Source organism: Dasypus novemcinctus, chromosome 4, assembly GCF_030445035.2.
Source record: "Dasypus novemcinctus isolate mDasNov1 chromosome 4, mDasNov1.1.hap2, whole genome shotgun sequence".
Classification (NCBI taxonomy): domain Eukaryota; kingdom Metazoa; phylum Chordata; class Mammalia; order Cingulata; family Dasypodidae; genus Dasypus; species Dasypus novemcinctus.
In genome coordinates this window covers 78609846-78629032 of record NC_080676.1, presented here as the reverse complement: position 1 = coordinate 78629032, position 19187 = coordinate 78609846, and the positions used below count along the sequence as shown (strand labels likewise).

Below are 19187 nucleotides of genomic sequence, written 5' to 3'. Positions count from 1 at the left end.
GAGCTTCTTCTATGGCTTTGAGCCCGCATTCTCTTGATTCAGTGCTTGCCCAGTCAATGCAGCCCTTTTCCAGTGGTTTTGAAGAAGTGGGGTGGGGTTGAAACATTGGCCACCCTCAGAGCCAGCCCTCAGTGATTTGAAGTAGCTGATCAAAAGCAGTGATCAGCAATCAACCCCCCCACACACAAAGTTTGTGTCCCACCCTGGCACTAAGCTGTGCCAGGAGCCTGAGCTCCAGTCCTTATGGCTGCCTACCAAGAGGCTGGGGCAAGGGGGATGAAATCACAGGTACTTATCGCAATTTACCAGCCTCTTCTTTCCATTCTTCTTTAGATACTGCACAGTATTTTCCCTGTCTCTGGAGTTTCGAAATAGTACATTCAGATGGTTCAATAGTTGTTTTGGTGGAGGTACTAATTCCTAGAGCTGCCTACTCTATATATCTTCCCATGATCCTACTCCCAAACTTATTTTTAAAAAGTACTCAAGCTCTATATGCTGTTTTGACCTTGATTTTTTCCTTAACATTAATTGTGTCATAAGTATTTTCCCAGGTCCTTAGATCATCTTTGACAGCATGATTTAATGGTCACATAACATTTTATCCTATGGAAGTATTATAGTTTATTTAAGCATTTCTTTCTAGATTTTTTTTCTTTATTAGATCTAACCTATAATAAACATCCTTTCATGTAAATCTTTGTGCATGCCTCTACTTCCCTAGATAGATTTCTAGAAGTGGAATTACTAGGTCAAATTGTAATGTGGGGAGTATCTAAGTGAGTTTTCCACACCCTGGGATGCTATGGGATTGTGATGTCCAAAATGGGACACAAGGTAAAGTATGACAGGTATTTCATTCTACAGAAAACACCACACTATTCCAAATTGTACCTGAAAACAAAAAGCCAAGATTTCCACTTCCACCTGAAATATCACAATTTATCCGTCTACACTGAGCATTCTATGGAGGAGAAGAATTGGTACAGCCTTATCCTTCATGGGGATGGAAGAAATATCTCCAGCAAGATGGTAAGTTGAGGAACCCCATAGGTTGTCTCAGTGTTCATTGGCTGGCTCATCAGTACTTACTATGCATCTGCCTGTTGATGAAATTTTCAGATTTTAATTTCCCTCCTGTCAACTGTAATTGATTTTTACTTTCTTCTATTGTAGATTAAAGATACAGACAACAAAACAACCAGTGGGATGACGGCTGTGAGGTTTGGATGTTAAAGAGACCCCAGATCACTCTGTTCTCTTGAATCTTGGTTCTCTTTTGATCTGGAGATCCTCAGATGAAGAGGCTTCACAGGCTACTTGTCCTGAACAGGGATTCTCTCTCCTAGAACGTCGGGCACATGGGTGTCAGAAGGCATTTCCTGGGACAATGAGCAACAGACAGGCTTGCTTACCCATGTGGTGTTCAAAGATGACACTCTGTGTGTGCCTCCTGTGCTCTGTGCATGAATCCCTTCAGATTCGTTTTACCCATTTATGTTGCTCACAGAAAAATAACTAAGTACTTTCCTCTCTGTAATCACCAGAGAGAAATTTGTAAGTGAGCAAATGATTCTTCCTTCATTATTGGTAATTGAATATCTATTATTGTTACTGTATCTTTAAAGTATATATCTATATTTTAATTTTATTTTTTAGAGCAGTTTTAGGGTTATAGAAAATTATGCAGAAAGTACAGTATTAGTTCTCATATACCTCCCTTACCCCACCCCAGTTTCTCCCACCATTAATATTTTTCATTAGTGTGGTACATTTATTATAAATGATAAACCAATATTGATATGTTATTATTAAATATAGTATTTATTTTAAACTCCTAGAGGCATCATGGTACAGTAAAAGTACATATTTAGAGTCAAAAGACTTGGTTTTGAATCCAGTTAAAACTGGAGGAGGTTTTGTCAGATAGGAAAGGGCGTTTACAGAGATTGAACTCACAGTTGGAGTAAGATGGAGCAAGAAGCCACCTACTTTCTGTGGCAGGAAGCAGACATGAAATAGACAGATGCACATGCCTAAGACCATCAAGATCATAGACTTGCTGTTGAGAATAACATTTTAGAAGATGATTTTTTAATGAAGAGCCACTGAAAGGTAGAAGAGTCATTCTTTGCCTTTTTGTATGCTTCAGAAAAAGCAAACAACTCAAAATAAGTAAAAAAAACAGTAAGGATAGGACTTCCCTGGGCCAGAGAACCACAGGAACCTCCAGAAGTGGAGAAGGGGCAACTGCTAGGTTAGTGGCTAATGATTTAAAGTCCAGGAATCAATCATGACTCCAGAGGTAACTTCCCTTCTCATCCCATGGGCCAGAAACGGAGACAAAAGTTATCAAAATGGAAATGAACCAAAGACCCATTCTTAGGGGACAACCAATGGGCCCAAGTTCAGAAGATTAGGAAGATGGTTTGAAAAGGTCTAAGATTGTCTTCAGATCCCAAAACAATGTTAACTCAACCTATTATGGACTAGGAGTTTGAGTGTTGCATGTCAGATCAGACATCATTTATATCAGGATAAGATACCTGTTTAATTTAAATACTGGTATATCTTTATAAATACGTAATGATTTATTTTATTTTCTTAGTCTTGGTTGAATCCCAAGATCAAAAGAGGGAAAGAAATTGGGTGGGCCAAAGTGAGGAAACAGACTGGGGTAATCATGATAATGTTCATCCCAGCTAGAGATCCGGTGAAAGTGCAGCAGATAGAAAGTTAATATCTCAGAAAGAAGAGAGTAAGGAACAACTGAGAATACTGATTTCTTCTTACATGTGAAGTTAATTCATTCATCCAGTTAACAAGATACATAATTCACCTTTATGTGCCAGCCACTGTCCTAGGCACTGGAGATAATGTAATAGACAAGACAGACAAGGTCTCTACCCTCTTTTTATCAGGGGCCCCTGTTTCAGAGGGTTTACATGATCTGTAAATAATGTCTCTACCCTCAGGTTTGTTAACACTTTGCATAAAGATGTCAACATCTCCCTGGGTATGGATATATCCTTCAATGTTGGTGAAGACTCTGGTGTGTCTGCTTACAGATCAGTGGAAAGAGGAGAGTAAGAGATTTACCCTTGTGGACATTTTACTTTGATCAGCAATTGCTTCTTAAAAATGTTCTTGGTATATAAGCCAGGGACTTAGGTACATCTGGGCTAATTGTGAGTATAGATAGACTCCTGTTCTTTCACAACCTTGCCTCCTTCCTTCAATCTCATCTTTTTATTGAGATCTAATTGCTATGAAGCTCATACTGTGTATTTACTAGGGTCAATCTGGGGAGGTTAACAGAGTTTATTACTACTACCCGCTCCTACACTTTGGTACCTCTTATTGGCACCTCATTACTTAGAGCTTATTCTCTCAGTTTCACTGTTTTATACTATTCCATGAATTCATAAGACTTGCATGAGTAAACTTCATCAGGGCTTGAGGTCCACAAAATAAGGTGATTTGTACCTTATTTCTTCAAATTTAAGATAAAAATTATCTGCCTTGGGCAGTGAAGAGCTTAGATCAGGGGCAGAAAACTGGCATGAAAATTCACTCCTAGAAAGTCCCCACTTTGAAGAGAAATAGTGGCTTCATTGCTTTCTTCATCACCAGTAGAGACATCATATTACTCTTTTCTCCTGGAGATAGGAGTGCTTTTCTAAGCCATGATGTTTATTCTAAACTAAATTCCTGTTCCAGATACCCTGCGGTGCACTGTAGAACAGAAGATGAGGTGTTTTCTCTGAATTTGGGTGTCCTAGAATTTGGTGCAGCATATCTGTTTGTTATTACTAATGTAAGTAGCTGATGACCACTCTATTCTGTCCTTTCTCCCACTCATATGTATATCCTGGGATCTTCTTTTCAGGGACAGAGAACATAGGAGATCCAAGACAGGATCATATAATTCTAGGGTAAGGTGCCAGTTTCCATAGTGACTTTAGGAAGCTCAACTAAGGTCTCCATATGGAATTATATGAGAAACATTGGCAGCAGGCCAAGGATTTTGGGGAATGGGGAACATAACTTATCTGAACCATCACTATGAGGTGACACAGCCTGCTCCAGTTTCATTATGGCCCCAGGAAACAAAGCTTATTTATACAAGATTATATATATCTTCTTGGCTAGCTCCATATGCAAGTCTCCTGGCTCCCTGGAAATTCATTCTGCTAGCATATCACAGTCTGAAATTCCATAACTGGCAGTGGATGTCGATCTCTGAACAAAAGTTTGGAGGATCAGGGGTCTGTGGTTCATCCATCAAAGCAATTGTCTCAGTGATCAGTACAGGGGTTCTCTGAATTCTCAGTTTTATGTCAATCTCAAATCTAATTTTATTCTGTTACTTGTGGCACTATATTAAAGAAAAACTAGGAAATAGAAGATAGTGAATAAGAAAAAGAATGAACATTTCTAAAGGTGTGATAGGAACCCAATCTGTAAAGTTTTATTTATTTTAATTTTTAACTTAATTAACTTGATCTCTTTGAAATACCATTTTTATAATAGCTTTTTTAAGATATAATTAATATATCATACAATTCACCTGCTTAAAGGGTACAATTCAATGGTTTTTAGTATATCACCAGAGTTGTGCAAACATCACCACTATCAATTTTAGAACATTTTCATCACCCCAGAAATAAACCCTGTAACCCATTAGCAGTCACTTTCCCTTCCACCAAAATCACTTATCCCTCTGCATCCATTAATCTGCTTCCTTTCTCTATAAATTTGCCTGTTTTAGACATGTCATATAAATGGAATCATACAATTTGTGGCCTTTTGTGTCTGGCTTCTTTCACTTAGCCTAATGTTTCCAAGATTCATCTGTCTTGTAAAATACATCAGTACTTCATTTTTTAAATTGCCAAATAATATTTTGTTGTAAATATACCACATCTTATTTATCTACTCAACAACTGGTGGAAATTTGGGTTGTTTTGCCTTTCTGCTATTATGAATAATGCTTCTATGAACATTCATGTACAAGTTTTGTCTGGACATGTTATCACTTCTCTAGGATATATACCTCAGAGTGGAATTGCTGGGTCATATGGTAACTATGTGTTTTGTGGAATTGCCAGACTGTTTTCCAAAGCAACTGTACTATTTTACATTCCCACCAGTAGTTGTGTGTTTGTGTGTGTGGGGTGGGGGGTGTCCAAATTCTCCACAACCTTTCAACACTTGTTATCTGATCTTTTTCTTTTATTTTAGCTGTCCTAGTGGGTGTGAAATGGTATCACATTGTGGTTTTGATTTTCATTTCCCGGATGACAATGATGTTGAACAAATTTCATGTACTTTTGGCCATTTGATTGGTTTATTTTTCTTTTTATTATTGAGTAATATATTCTAGATGCAAGTCCCTAATCATATTAATCTTTATTTTTTCCTTGTTTTTTTTTTTTTTTGGTGCTTTGGTTGTCACATCTAAGAAACCATTGCCTAATCCAAGGTCACAAAGTTTTATGCCTATGTTTTCTTTTAAGAATTTTTTTACTTTGAGCTCTTATAATAGGGTCTTAATTCATTTTGAATTAACTTTTGTATACAGTGTGAGGTTAAGAGTTCCACTTAATTCTTTTGTATGTGGATATCCATTTGTGCCAGGACTATTTGTCGAAATTCAATTGACCTTAAATATGAGAGTTTATTTCTGAATGTTCAGTTCTAGTCCATTGATTCATATATCTATATTTTATGCCAGTACAACACTTTTGCTTTAGAGTAAGTTTTAAAATCAAGAGCTGTGAGTCCTCCCACTTTGTTCTTCTTTTTCAAGATAGGTTTGTATAATTTAGATGCCATTAAAAAAATGTTGACCAGATCAATGCCCAATAGGCCAAAATGATGGGAATCCAAACTATAAGATGAAAACTTCCTTCCTGTCATTTAAGGGCTCTGTCACTAATGGTATTTGACTGACTGAAGCCAAGTGGGTGAGTGTAGTGTTACCAAAACGAACTTCATAAAACTAAAATTGTGTATAAATTACTCAATCTCTTGGAGATAGTGGAGGAATGAAAATTAAGAGAAGGAATGGAAACAATGTCATAGAATGCTCATATGTTAGGAGTATTTACTTGAGAGTACTGACAAGCCCATTTCCTCTTTCTTCCAATAAGAACACCAATCAAGGTCCTCAAGTCTGGAAGATGGAAGACATTCCAGCCAACAAAATGTCCATTGCATGGCAGCTACCACAGTATACCCTGGTTACAGCTGGGGAGGTCATGTTCTCTGTCACAGGACTCGAGTTTTCTTATTCTCAGGTTGGTTTTTGCAAGTGGAAGGTGGATGTGGAAACATTGCTTAGGGGATGGTGAATTTTAATTCTGGCACTGCCTTCAATAGATATGTGACCTTGCTTAGATTTCCATCTCTTATGGCCTTGGGTCCCTTATATAGGACCCTGAACAGAGAGAGCCATCTTGATTCCCGGTATCATGGTAGTGCAGCATAGGAGCCCATGCAACTTGCACTCGAGGTAGGTATACTTAAAGATGATGATTTAGAGCTATAAATTTAGAGCCCATGTTCAAATTTTGGCTGCACAATCTACTGTATAACCTTGAGCAAATGAATGAACTTCTCTATAATGCTGTTTTCCTTTACATATAAAATTACAATAGTAATGGAACTTTTCTTTTAGGGTTGTTTTGAAAATTATATGGTATAACTAATTACAATATTCAATTAAGAGCTCAAGTTTGTTATTATTGTTAACATTATCACCATCCCTTGAGTCAATGTAACAGAACAGCTAAACTTAGTGAGGGAAGTTGAAGTCTAGAGGCTTTTATAGGAGGAGTTTCCTAGCTAGACTCCTGGAGTATGGGGTGGTGTCGGAAGTTTATTTACTCACAAATTTTTACCCTTTCTAGGCTCCCTCTAGCATGAAATCTGTACTCCAGGCAGCCTGGTTGTTGACAATTGCAGTTGGGAATATCATCGTGCTTATTGTAGCACAGTTCAGTAACCTGGTACAGGTATGGATATGAGCTCATGTCTAACCTAGGTTGTCCCTCCAACTCCCTCTTTTTCTCTCTTTCTTTCTCTGCCTCCCATGTCTCCCACTCAGTGCTGTGTCATGAGGTGGGTCAAATATACACAGACTTTGACAGAAAAATGGATACATGTAGGTGGCAATAATGACCACCATAGGCCAAAGAGGAGAGGTCAATAACCAGTCTTCTTCCCAGAAAACCTCTGCTTAAACTGGTAATCCTGGGTCAGGCTGTTCATTAGTCTCATCCTGTGGAGATCTCTTTAATAATCAGGTCTCTCCTTAACCTTCTCTTGTATTTATTTCTTCCTGCAGTGGGCTGAATTCATTTTGTTTTCCTGCCTCCTGCTTGTGGTGTGCCTGATCTTCTCCATCATGGGCTACTACTATATTCCTGTAAAGCCAGAGGATATTCAGGAGCCAGCAAATAAGCATATACCTCATATCCAGGGGAGCATGATCAGCCTGGAAACAAAGAAGACAAAGCTCTGATGATTCCCTGAACTTTGCCTGACTCCCACATCCTGGCGTGGGCCTCAGTCATCACCCATCTTCAAGCTTTTTTTTTTTCTCCTACTGGTTAGGTGAGAGAGGTAGCAGCTGATTTCTCCACCATTCTCCCATGATAGAAACAGTTTTAGGATGGGTTTTCTAGTACATCTTTGAGCAAGGCCCATCTGTCAGTGAGCTCAGTAAACCTTATGCAACGTTGCTGAAGCCGGCCTGGTGTGCCCAAATGGCCATAAAAAACACAAATGTGTAACTGAGATCTGTCTCTGTAGGTATGAAAAGTTAAGTGGGAATTTCTTTACCAGTACTTGCCATTTGGGTATCTATGTCCCCACATACTAAGGTGCTGAGTTAGGGGCAAAATTGCAGAAATGGTATTACAAGAGTCTCCATAAGCAGTTTTGTTGTACTCATCACAAGGACCTCAAGAATTGGTTTGTCTGTTGTTATTTGGTCTAGGGGCTGGCCTATCAACTAGCAGGATTGATAAGACTCCTTTGAATTTTTCAATACACATGATAAGAGACATAATGCCATTTTACTAACACATAGAAGAAACTATATCTTTCTCATAATCTTAGCATCTTATTTACTCACCAAACCATCCCTTTCTCAATTCTGATAGATTTGGAAACCATATTAAAAGTAATAAATGCTGGTAAATATGGTTCTGGAGACAGGAACAGGTATAAATTGGAGAAACCCTGATGAACCATTCTTTTACAGTGCACATTCCTCTTAGAGACCACAGTGTTTCCCAAGAATAAGCCCACCTATAGACAGTTGTGTAGACATTAATTGTAATTTTGCAATTTTCAATGTTTCTGGGTCAGCTTTTTATTATTATTACAAAATGCCTTATTGCAGGAAACCCTCACTTTTGCCTCAGTAGTTGGTCTCTTTTGAAAATGTTTCCTTCTTTACAGTTCCCATAATTGTTAAGTACCATTTCTTCTTTTAAGCCTGGAAATTCCCTGTTTACCCAGCAGGTCATATTAATGCTTCAGGGTTAAGTTCTAAAATAGCAGTGCTCAATAAAGATGTCTGATCCCACATGAGGAACCTACCAAAATCTGTGGGGCTGGGGAGGTTGTAGCGAATGAAGTATTTTTTTGTATGTTTGTGAAAAAGGTTCAGAAAACACTACCTTGCTGGCAATGAATGAATCAAAGGACAGACATAAGAATATCTTTACTATGCAGTATGTCGTTGAGGAAGAAAGATTCTGAACCATTAGAGAGCATCATTTCCATTGATTCTGTTCCGATATTCTAATCTAGAATGGTGCTTTCTCACCTTGAAAATGTAACAAAAGAATTTGTCCCAGTTTCTCAACCTTACTAATTTAGTTTTCATGACCAAGGCTTCAGACGTATAGAAGCAGTCCCAAATACTACAGAGTTTCAACAGATATTGATGTGAACCTGACCCTACTCCTTCCAGACAGCCTGCTCATTTTTGAGCAGCAGTAAGCCACACTATTCTATGAAATATTGTTTTAAGAGATGCTAACTATGTTCTGAAATTAAAACTTTCTATGGACAAATAAGTTTGAGGAATGAAGCATACTATATCCTCCTATTAATTGCATATTAAAGTCTCTGGGAAACCCTGCAGTAAAGGCACAAGATACTTTGTTTAGCCTAACATGGTAGAATGTTTCTGCAGAACAATGATTTGGAAAAACTGTTAAGCAATTCTTTCTCCTGCTGAACTAGAAATCTTCTTCTCTGAAACCCCATGATTGATTTGTTCCTCTAATGCTTATACCAAGAATTAGCATCACCTTCTCTATCATGATGCAGACATTTAGTTATGTGGGAAGAGCTTTCATATTTCCTTCCCAGTCATCAAGTGTCCATCATGCTAACCATTAAAGTTCCTTTAATGATTCCTCATGAGGCGCAGTTCAATCCTTTCACCATCCTCTTCTGAAAAATAGTGTTTGCATAAAATGCCGCTGTCAATCAGAATCCCTTTTAATATGTGATACGTGTGGCCAAATGCAACATTCCAGAAGTTGTCTGACCAGAGAACTGGAATGCCTTTTTCCAAACAGTGCACTTCTGTTAAGCAGTCAAAGGTAATCTTAAGCTTTTTTGACAACTACATCACAGTGCAGACATATTCTGACTATGCGGTTAGTTAAAAACTCAGAGTTTTTAAAAGAGCGATTGTTCATCCAAATGTAGTTTTGAGTTCCAGTATATGCCATTCATTGAGTCATGAGTTGGAGAAACAAAGATGAATAATCTACTATACTTGCCCAGTCAAGATCCTGGAGAGAGCAAAACCCTTGATGAGATATGTATATTGAAGAAAAGCAAGGAAAGTATGACAGGAGTGGAGTAAGTAAGGGGAAAAAAAGGTAGAAGATGCAGTCAGAGGAAGCTAGGGACCAAATCTTGGTCGGGGGTGGGTGGGTGGGGGAAGGATTTCTGATCATGGTAAGATATTTTGATATTATTCTGTGAGATGTGAAACCTTTGACGGTTTAGAACATGGAGGTGACATCATCTGATTTTCTTAAGAAGATCACTCTTGCTGCTAAGTGGAGAATTGTCTTTATGGAAGCAGAGTCCAGTTAGGAGGCTTATGCAATAGTCCAGGCAAGAGATGTCAGTGGTGGAACTAGGTGGTAGCACAGGAGGTGGGAAGAAATGGCTTGACATGGAATTTCATTTTAAGATAGCACTGATATGATTTGAGTATGGTTTGGACATGTAGTTTGAAAGAAAAAAGTCAATACTGACTCCTAGATTTGGAGTCTAAGTAATGAAGATGAAGGATTGTATAATTTTATGGGAATTGAGAGGACTGGAGGAAGAACAGGTTTGGGGTGTAAAGAAAAGAATTTTGTTTGGAGTGTGTTGAGCTTCAGATGCCAATTAGGTATCCAGTGAGAGAGATTGAGCTGGCAGTTTCATACATGAGCCTGAAGGTCAGGTGAGAAATTAAGGCTGGAGATATAAACTTGAAAGTCATCAGCATGTAAATAGTATTTAAAGTCATGAAACTGGATGAGATTCCCTAGGAAATGAATGTATATAGAGAGGAGGTTCAAGGACTGACTCTGGGGTGTTCCAACAGAAAAGGTCTAGAAGAGAGGAACATCCAGCAAAGGTGCTGAGAATGGTGTCCTGTGAAGCAAGAGGAAAACCAGGAGAATGCATTTTAAAAGAGATGAATGTGGCTGAGAAACAGATGTGACTCAGGTGACTGGGCTCCCGCCAACCACATGGGGGATTGCTGGTTTGGATCCCGATGCCTCCTACAGAAGACAGCAAGTTGGCATGATGGGCAGGTGCACCAAGCTGACACAAGAGACACAAGAAGAAAAAAAAACATAATGAGAGACACAACAAAAGCAGGGGCCCAAGTGATAAGGTACCTCCCACATCAGAGGTCCTGGGTTCAGCTCCTGGTGCCTCCTAAAGAAACAAGGAAGGTGAACAGACATAGCAAATGAAAAAACAAGGGGGTGGGGAGAAATAAATCTTTTTTTTTAAAAGGTAAAGTGTGCTTTGTTGTAATTAGATGAAAACAAACTGAAAAACAACAACAAACATTGACTGACTGAATGGAAGCCCTTGTTCATGTTAGCAAATCTGACTTCTTGTAAGTTCTATTTAAGTTTATCTGAATCCTTTATTTTAATTTTACACACTTTTTTATTGTTTTTTTTTTTTCAATCTGCAAGACTTTGTGTCAGGAGCCATGGGAAAAACAAATGGATATAAATCAAAGAGTCCCTGCTCTCAAGGAGTTTCTAGTCTTCATTGTTGTAGAAGTTGAGAGAGGTTCAATTATTTGCGTATAGAAAGGCCAGGACTCAGGAATGATTTTGAGAAGGAAAAATGATTTATTGACAGCTGGCCAGACTCAGGAGCTTTCTGTTTCAAACCTGAGCCCTGAACAAGAATTTTGAGTTCCTTTTATACAGAAGGGAAGGGTTAAATTGTTCTTTTTTCAGTGTTCAATAGGCTTGAATTAGCATATATCTTCCACATCCTACGTAAGCTTTTAGCATGGATCTTATACATTCTAGATAAGCTTTTAGCACATTTGGTTTGCATTTTCCCTGAATATTTAAAGTTTATAGAGTTTGCATTGCTAAACTGTTTCCTGGGACTTGAGTCATTGCCATGGTCACCAAGGGCAGGACTGCAGCCTTTTACCATCCCACACCCGCAAGTCAGGACAGACAGCTTAGGTTATCTCTGAAGAGACAAAGAGCCTCCTACCCATAACGCACATCACCATAAGGAAGAGAAGGCATGGACATAAATATTCATCAAAATAAACAGTGTAATAATTTTATTTGTTTAGTAACTTACTTTTCATTTGCACTATCTCAATATTATCTACGGAAGTTAGACTATGACCCATACCCCAGAAATTACAAAATGTTATGGACATTCACAGAAAGGGGAGATTACTTCTGGCCATGAGAATTGGGAAGGATTCATGGAATAGATAGCATTTTAGGCTTGACTTTGAAGGTGAATAGAATTTGATATAGAGGCAAGGGATAAGGAAGCATTCCTAGCAGAGTTCATCCTCAACAAAGGTGAAATCAAAATAATATGTTAATGCAAAGGAGCAGAGTAAATGTATCCAATTTTGACCCTTTTCTCAACCACCAACCTCCAAAGCTTCTCATCCCAATTAGTATAAAATCCAGCCTTTGCCTAACTCTCCAGCCTCATCTCTAAACTTCTCTGCTCCCTTGAACTTTAAGCTATAATTACAGCCTTTTTTGATTTTCAAACTTGCCATAATGGTTCTTGTCTTTGCACCTTTGCACTGCTGGAATGCTCTTGTCCCTGATCTTCTTGGTTGGCTCTTCTTGTCACTCAGTTTTAAGGTTAATATGTCACTCTTCATCATCTGATGACCCGATTTGAAATACTCATCTAGTATAGCATATATAAATATATGTTCTTGTTTATTTGTATCTTTTTCTTTTTTTTTTAAAGATTAATTTATTTATTTCTCTCCCCTCCCCCCCACCCTGGTTGTCTGTTCTCTGTGTCAATTTGCTGCGTCGTCTTTGTCCGCTTCTGTTGTTGTCAGCAGCATGGCAGTCTGTGTCTCTTTTTGTGTGTGTGTGTCATCTTGTTGTGTCAGCTCTCCGTGTGTGCAGCGCCATTCCTGGGCAGGCTGCACTTTCTTTCGTGCTGGGCGGCTCTCCTTACGGGGAGCACTCCTTGCACGTGGGCTCCCCTACACGAGAGACACCCCTGCATAGCAGGGCACTCCTTGAGCGCATCACCACTGCGCATGGGCCAGCTCCACATGGGCCAGCTGCACATGGGTCAAGGAGGCCCGGGGTTTGAACCGCGGACCTCCCATGTGGTAGATGGACGCCCTAACCACTGAGCCAAGTCTGCTTCCCTGTTTATTTGTTTCTTATCTCTTTCCCACCATATGAATATCTGTCTTGTTCCCAGGGCCTACAATGTTGTCTAGGTTTTAGACATCTATTGAAATGAATGGACAAATATCAACAGAATGCAGTTTTGCTATAAGATCTGGTATTCATTTTTATATATTTGTATTTGAGAGCACAAACAAACTTAAAAGTTATTGAGAAGATACAGTTCTACAGTAAGAAAGGAAAATTTTCAGATCTAGTGCTTAGCAGAATGGTCTACAGATTGATGTTATATGAAAGCTTTGAATTACTTCTACTTAGGTGGAGAATAGAGAACACCTTCACCCTCATGTGGAATAGGTTGGGTGTGAGGAGTACTTTCAGGCTTCAAATTCCACAATGTTACTCATAGTTTCCCTGGCAATGAGAGCCATTTAATGCTCTAATCATTTAAGGTTCTAACCATATAAGGCTCATCTCCTCAGGGAAAGCTGAATAGAAGCCACTGTTGAGTCTCTAGGTATGAGGGAGAGTGTGAAACTAAAGTTAGTTTCTAAAATTAGAAATTAAAATTAGTTTCTAAGAGGTATTTCAAAGCCCTAGGACATAGCTTTTCTGGGGGAAAAAAGCAGAGGTGGGATAGCTTAAAGTCTGATTCATTAAGAAAAATTCTGAGGCTAGAAGGGCAATAGAGTCAGTTCAATCAACAAACATTTATTGAGCACTTGCTTGAGGTGAGGCAGGCTGAAGTCTGGCTGGCAAGCATAGCCGCGCCCAGTGGGGGATATGCGCAGCCCACCACTCGGGTGTAGGGCGGCTGGAACGGGTGAACTGCCCTCAGCCATGGAACGGGCGCACTGCCCTCGGCCCCGCCCAGGCAACCCACACAGGCCTGCTGATAGCCAGCAGGAGCTGCCTACGCTCACATCCCCCCTCCCGCACTGTCAAGCCGCAGCACAAGCCGCACCATAAAAGGCAAGGAACCAGTCCCTACCAATCACTCCCAGCCCCGTTCCCCTTTTCCGCCGGTGCCGCCCCTTCACCAACCTAGAATCTGCCTCTTCCCCCCACCAACTGCTCGCCACCGCCAATCCAATCCCCCTTTGGCCACAGCCAATCAGTCCCCTGCTCACTCCCCCATAACCCTATATAAACACATGTACTTCCCTTAATAAATTAGACCTGCGTGCTCACCTCGTCTCCGTGGTGGTTTCTCCACCGCGCGCCCTCCACGCCTGCGAGCCCCCGCAGGAGCCTAGGCCTCTCCTGCCCCTTCGTCCACCGGACAGGACGTACCGACCGCACTTGCTATGTTCCAGATATGCTATATACCAAATAAATACAAAAATGAATGAAACGCAGTTATTGACATCAGTTAACTCATTACTTTTTCAGTTTTCAGAATTTTTCTTCAAAAACCTTATATCTTGCTCCCTGTAGTATCTGAAGACTATCTTATTCTGCTGTATCTTCTACAATCACGTTTGGAGTCTTCCACATTCATAGACATAGACCACTAACACCCAGGGCTCATAATTCTTAGACCACTTCTTAATTCCAGTGACCTCCATTTTACATAGGGTAATTCAGTCATTTTCAGACTAAACTATCTCAAACTTGAACATTACTTGAAAAACAATACATCCAAAGTCTCCATTTTTGAAATATTATCTGATTATAATTTGTCCATTTACACATTTTTCTTCCCCCTTTCCATTAAACTTTTCATCTTCATTGTAATATCCAATTGACACATACCAGTTTTTTCAGTCTACATGCTAATCTGACTTCATTTTCCTTGAAACTAGCTAAGCCCCATGGTCAATAATTCTAGCTGTGCTGTCACCTCAGAATTTTTGGCCTTCTTGACCTTCCAATATTTCTGCCAATCCCTATTCTTGGGCAAATCTATCCATTATTTTTATTCCTGTGTCTGGGCTGCTTGGTCCTGCAGGAGAAAGTCACAAGAATTTGATTGCCAGGTTTAAAATTCAGTATCATCTTTCTATTCTCTAAATTAGAAATTTAAGTGTTATCCATGATTCCTTTCTGCCAGTTCATGTATAGTCAATCTATTAACAAGTTTTGTAAAATCTACTTATTAAATATGTTTAAAATGTGTCTCCTCTTCATTTCCGCTGCCATTATACTACTTAAAGCCACCATCATGTCTCTAGGCTATTACATCACCTTTTAATGTTTACTCTGTAACGTTTTCTTAATACATTGCTGGCAATCTATTTCTTACAATGAAGATCATAATGTATTTTGCTTACAAACCCTTCATTGTTCTCCACTTGTTCTAAGGATAAACTTCCATCTCCTTAATAGGACCTATAAAGTTCTACCTGGTCTGACCCTTATGTACCTTCCTAGCCCCATTCCTTGCCCCTGACCTTTGTCAAGGTGCATTCACCCACCTATACTCATGCATGCACACAGCTGTTGGGATCTTAATCAGGATGGCATTGCAGCTATAGATCAATTTGGGGAGAACTGAACTCTCTACTATTTAAAACATTCCAAGCCTTAAATATCTTTATTACCTTCTTTCTATTTTCTTTGGGTTTAATTTGTTTTTCTCTTTCTAATTTCTTGATACAGAAACTTGAATCATTGTTCAACCTTTCTTCTTTTATAATATATCTATATATTTAGGCTATTAATTTTTCTCTAATTACAACTTAAGCTGCAACCTATTAGTTTTTTTCCTTGCTTCTCTCCCATAGCTTCACATTTCCATCATATTTGTCCTTAAAAATTCAATTCTAATATCACCACGTTTAAAAGGCTTTTCCTGGTCCACCTTTGGAATACACATGATTGCTCACTTCTCAAATTCAGTAGTGCTCTATTTGTTATTTGGGAAGGACAAGTCATCATTTTCTATCTTATAACACAGGTATGTTGTACTGTTCCATTTTTCTGTTCAAAACCACAGGGTCACATTAGTTTGTTGCATTTTTATTATAATTCAGTTTAAAATGCTTTCTGATTTTCTTTCTGATTTCTTCTTTAACCTATGAATTATCTAGAAAACATAATGATGTTTACCTTACCTCTACTGTGATCAGGGAATATATTCAGAATGATGTCAATCCTATGAAATTTGTTGAGGTTCCTTTTATGATTCAGCATATGGTCCAGGTAAATATTGCATGTACACATGAGAAAAGAACATGTATTCTGTCATTGTCAGGGAACATGTTCCAATACATAGGTTAGAGGAAATGTCTTCCATTATTATTGTAGATTTGTCTACCTCTGTTAAATTTTACTCTTTATATTATATATGTTGTAAGTGCATATGGATTTATAATGGTTATATCATCTGTGGTGAACTGACCCTTTAATCATTATGACATGTCCTTCTTGTATCTACTAAAGTTTATTGCCTTAGAGTCTACTTTATCTAATATTAATGAACCTAAAACCAGTTTTCTTTGCTTAATATTTGCACCCTTTCACTTTCCATCTTTCTGTGATTTTATAGTTAAGGTGTATCTCTTGTAGGCACCATATAGTTTAGTTCTTTGTAATCCAGTTTAACCATCTTAATCTTCCATTTGGAATATTTAATACAGTTATTGATATATTTAGGTTTTATTGACCATCTTATTTATTTTTTTATTTAACTAACTTGTTTTATATCCCTTTTGCTTTCCTTTTCTGCCTTCTTTTTGAGTAATCAAATATTTTTTGCTCCATTTTCTCCCACCATTAGCTTTTTTGGTATACATTCTTTTGCTTTTCATCTAGTGACTCCTCTTGGGGTTACTACATATTCCCAGACTTATTATAGTAAATATGTGATTAATTTAACCATATCCCTGATAATTTTTGGATTATAAAACACTGTAATTCCAGTTACTCTCTTCTACCTTTTTTGTTATTGTTTTCACATTTTAATTGTACATATATTTTAGATCCCACAACAATATTGCTGTTATTGCACACCCTCCATATTCATTTAAATTTATTCACATATTTACTATCTCTGTTGCCTTTCATTCCTGCCTCAATTTCCATACTTTTATCTAGGATCATTTTCCTTCTGCCTGAATAAATCTCTTCAGTAGTTCTTTTAGTGCAATTTTGCAGTGATGTACTCTCTCAGTTTTTGTTAGTTTGACAATATCTATGTTTATCCTTCAGTTTGAAGGATATTTTTGCTTGTGAATTTTGTCCATCACTAACTCTAGGGTTGGAGTTTTTTTCCTTTCACTGCTTATATTCAGGTTTCCATCATTTCTGTTAAAAAGTTAGCTGCAGGGAATGGATGAAGCTTAAGTGGTTGAGCACCTGCTTTCCACATACAGTGTCCTATGTTCAATCCCTGGAACTCTTTTTTTAAAAAAGCAACTAATCAATTAAAACTTAAAGGTAATATTCCCCCACCCTTTGGCTGCTTAAAATTTTTTCTTTCTTTGATGTTAGTTTTTATTAGTGTTACTTTGATGCATCAAGATGTTTCTCATGGCTTCATGAATCAGACTTTCATCATTTTTGTAAAAATTTCAGCCATTATCTCTTCAAAAATTGCCTTTGTCCTATTCTCTCTCTCTCTCTCGTCTCTTTGGAACTCTCATTATAAGTGAGTTAGAATTTTCACTCTACTCCTTATGTTTCTTATGTTCTTTTCTATACTCTTCATATTTTTCCTCTCTGTATCAGTCTCAATTGTTCCTGTTGCACTGTTACGGTTTGCTCAGCCTCTCTTCTGCTGTGTCTAGTCTGCTATTAAACTCATCCATTGAATTCTTAGTTTCAGTTATTTTATTTTCTAAGTCAAGGATTTCAGTTTGATTATCCATCTTTTCAATTATATTCTCCATCTTTTTGTCTATTCTCTTGAACATAATAATCATAGTTATTTCGAAGTTTTTATCCATCAGGTAAAAACAACTGTGCATGTGTTTTGTTTGTTTGTTTGTTTTCTCTGCTTTCTTGTTGAGTTTGGTCCTTGGTTTTATTTCTTGGCATGACTGGTCATTTTATATCGAATGCCAAACTTTGTGTGTGTTACAACTGTAAATGCTTTGGATGTTATTTTCCGCTTGAAATGGTTCACTTTTTCCTTTCCTTAGTAGATAAAGTAGGGACTGATAACCTTAATCTAAGCTGACTAAGTACTGGGTGGCAATTTTGGTAAGGATTGATCTACTCTTGCTTATCCCCACTTCTAATACATAAACCCTGGAGGTCTGGACTTAAAGCCTGGGATTTTTTTTTTTTTTTTTTAGCTTAGCAATAGGAATTTTTATTTATTTATTTATTTATTTATTTTTATTGACTTTGTAATAATATTACATTAAAAATATATATGAGGGGTCCCATTCAACCCCACCCCCCACCCCCCCTCCCCACCCCCCCGCCCCCCAACAACACTCGTTCCCATCATCATGACACATCCATTGGATTTGGTAAGTACATCTTTGGGCACCTCTGCACCTCATAGACAATGGTCCACATCATGGCCCATACTCTCCTCCATTCCATCCAGTGGGCCCTGTGAGGATTTACAATGTCCAGTGATTACCTCTGAAGCACCATCCAGGGCAGCTCCATGTCCCAAAGACGCCTCCACCTCTCATCTCTTCCTGCCTTTCCCCATACCCTTCGTCCACCATGTCCACTTTTCCCAATCCAATGCCACCTCTTCTATGTGGACATTGGATTGGTTGTGTCCATTGCACCTCTATGTCAAGAGGAGGCTCAGATTCCACATGGATGCTGGATGCAATCCTCCCATTTTCAGTTGTAATCACTCTAGGCTCCATGGTGTGGTGGTTGTCCTTCTTCAACTCCATCTTAGCTGAGTGTGGTAAGTCCAATAGATCAGATTGTAGGTGCTGGAGTCTTTTGAGGCTCAGGACCTGGCTATCACATTGTCAGTCCAGAGATTCAAATCCCCTAAATATATCTTAAACCCCAACATTAACTGCACCTCCAGCACATTAGCTTGAAAGTCTTATGAAGGGAGATCCCATCTGAGTCCAGATTCATCACACATAAACACCATTTCCAAAGAGGAGCCATCTGCCCTGGTAGTTAACCCCATCGGCCATGACCATAACTCCCATGGGTCTCTTTAGCCCTCAAAGGAACCAATATCTGGGGGTTGTATCTGCTTTATCTGTCTCTCTGACTCTGCTCAGTTGTGCATGAGGGCAATCCTTCTGCCAGCCTCCAGACTCTTTTTTAGAAACTCATAGCCATATAAACTCATTTCTCCTTTCCATTTCCCCCTTACTTTAGGTCAAA

General features: G+C 38.6%; 1 protein-coding gene across 3 annotated transcripts in view; it reads left to right on the top strand.

Moving 5' to 3' along the window:
- Nucleotides 1-9444, top strand: part of SLC15A2 (solute carrier family 15 member 2) — a 51015-nt gene extending 41571 nt beyond the window's left edge. For 2 of the 3 annotated variants that reach the window (XM_058295723.2, XM_058295724.2), the window contains 7 exons: nucleotides 868-1032; nucleotides 1177-1223; nucleotides 2976-3086; nucleotides 3721-3817; nucleotides 6156-6302; nucleotides 6915-7019; nucleotides 7352-9444. In XM_058295723.2, coding sequence (XP_058151706.1) covers nucleotides 868-1032; nucleotides 1177-1223; nucleotides 2976-3086; nucleotides 3721-3817; nucleotides 6156-6302; nucleotides 6915-7019; nucleotides 7352-7528 — 849 coding nt within the window. In that variant the 3' untranslated portion in view covers nucleotides 7529-9444. Of the gene's footprint in view, nucleotides 1-867; nucleotides 1033-1176; nucleotides 1224-2975; nucleotides 3087-3720; nucleotides 3818-6155; nucleotides 6303-6438; nucleotides 6518-6914; nucleotides 7020-7351 lie in introns of all 3 variants that reach the window. The other variant, XR_011648661.1, reaches the window with a different exon arrangement.
- Nucleotides 9445-19187: the final 9743 nt, after the last annotated feature.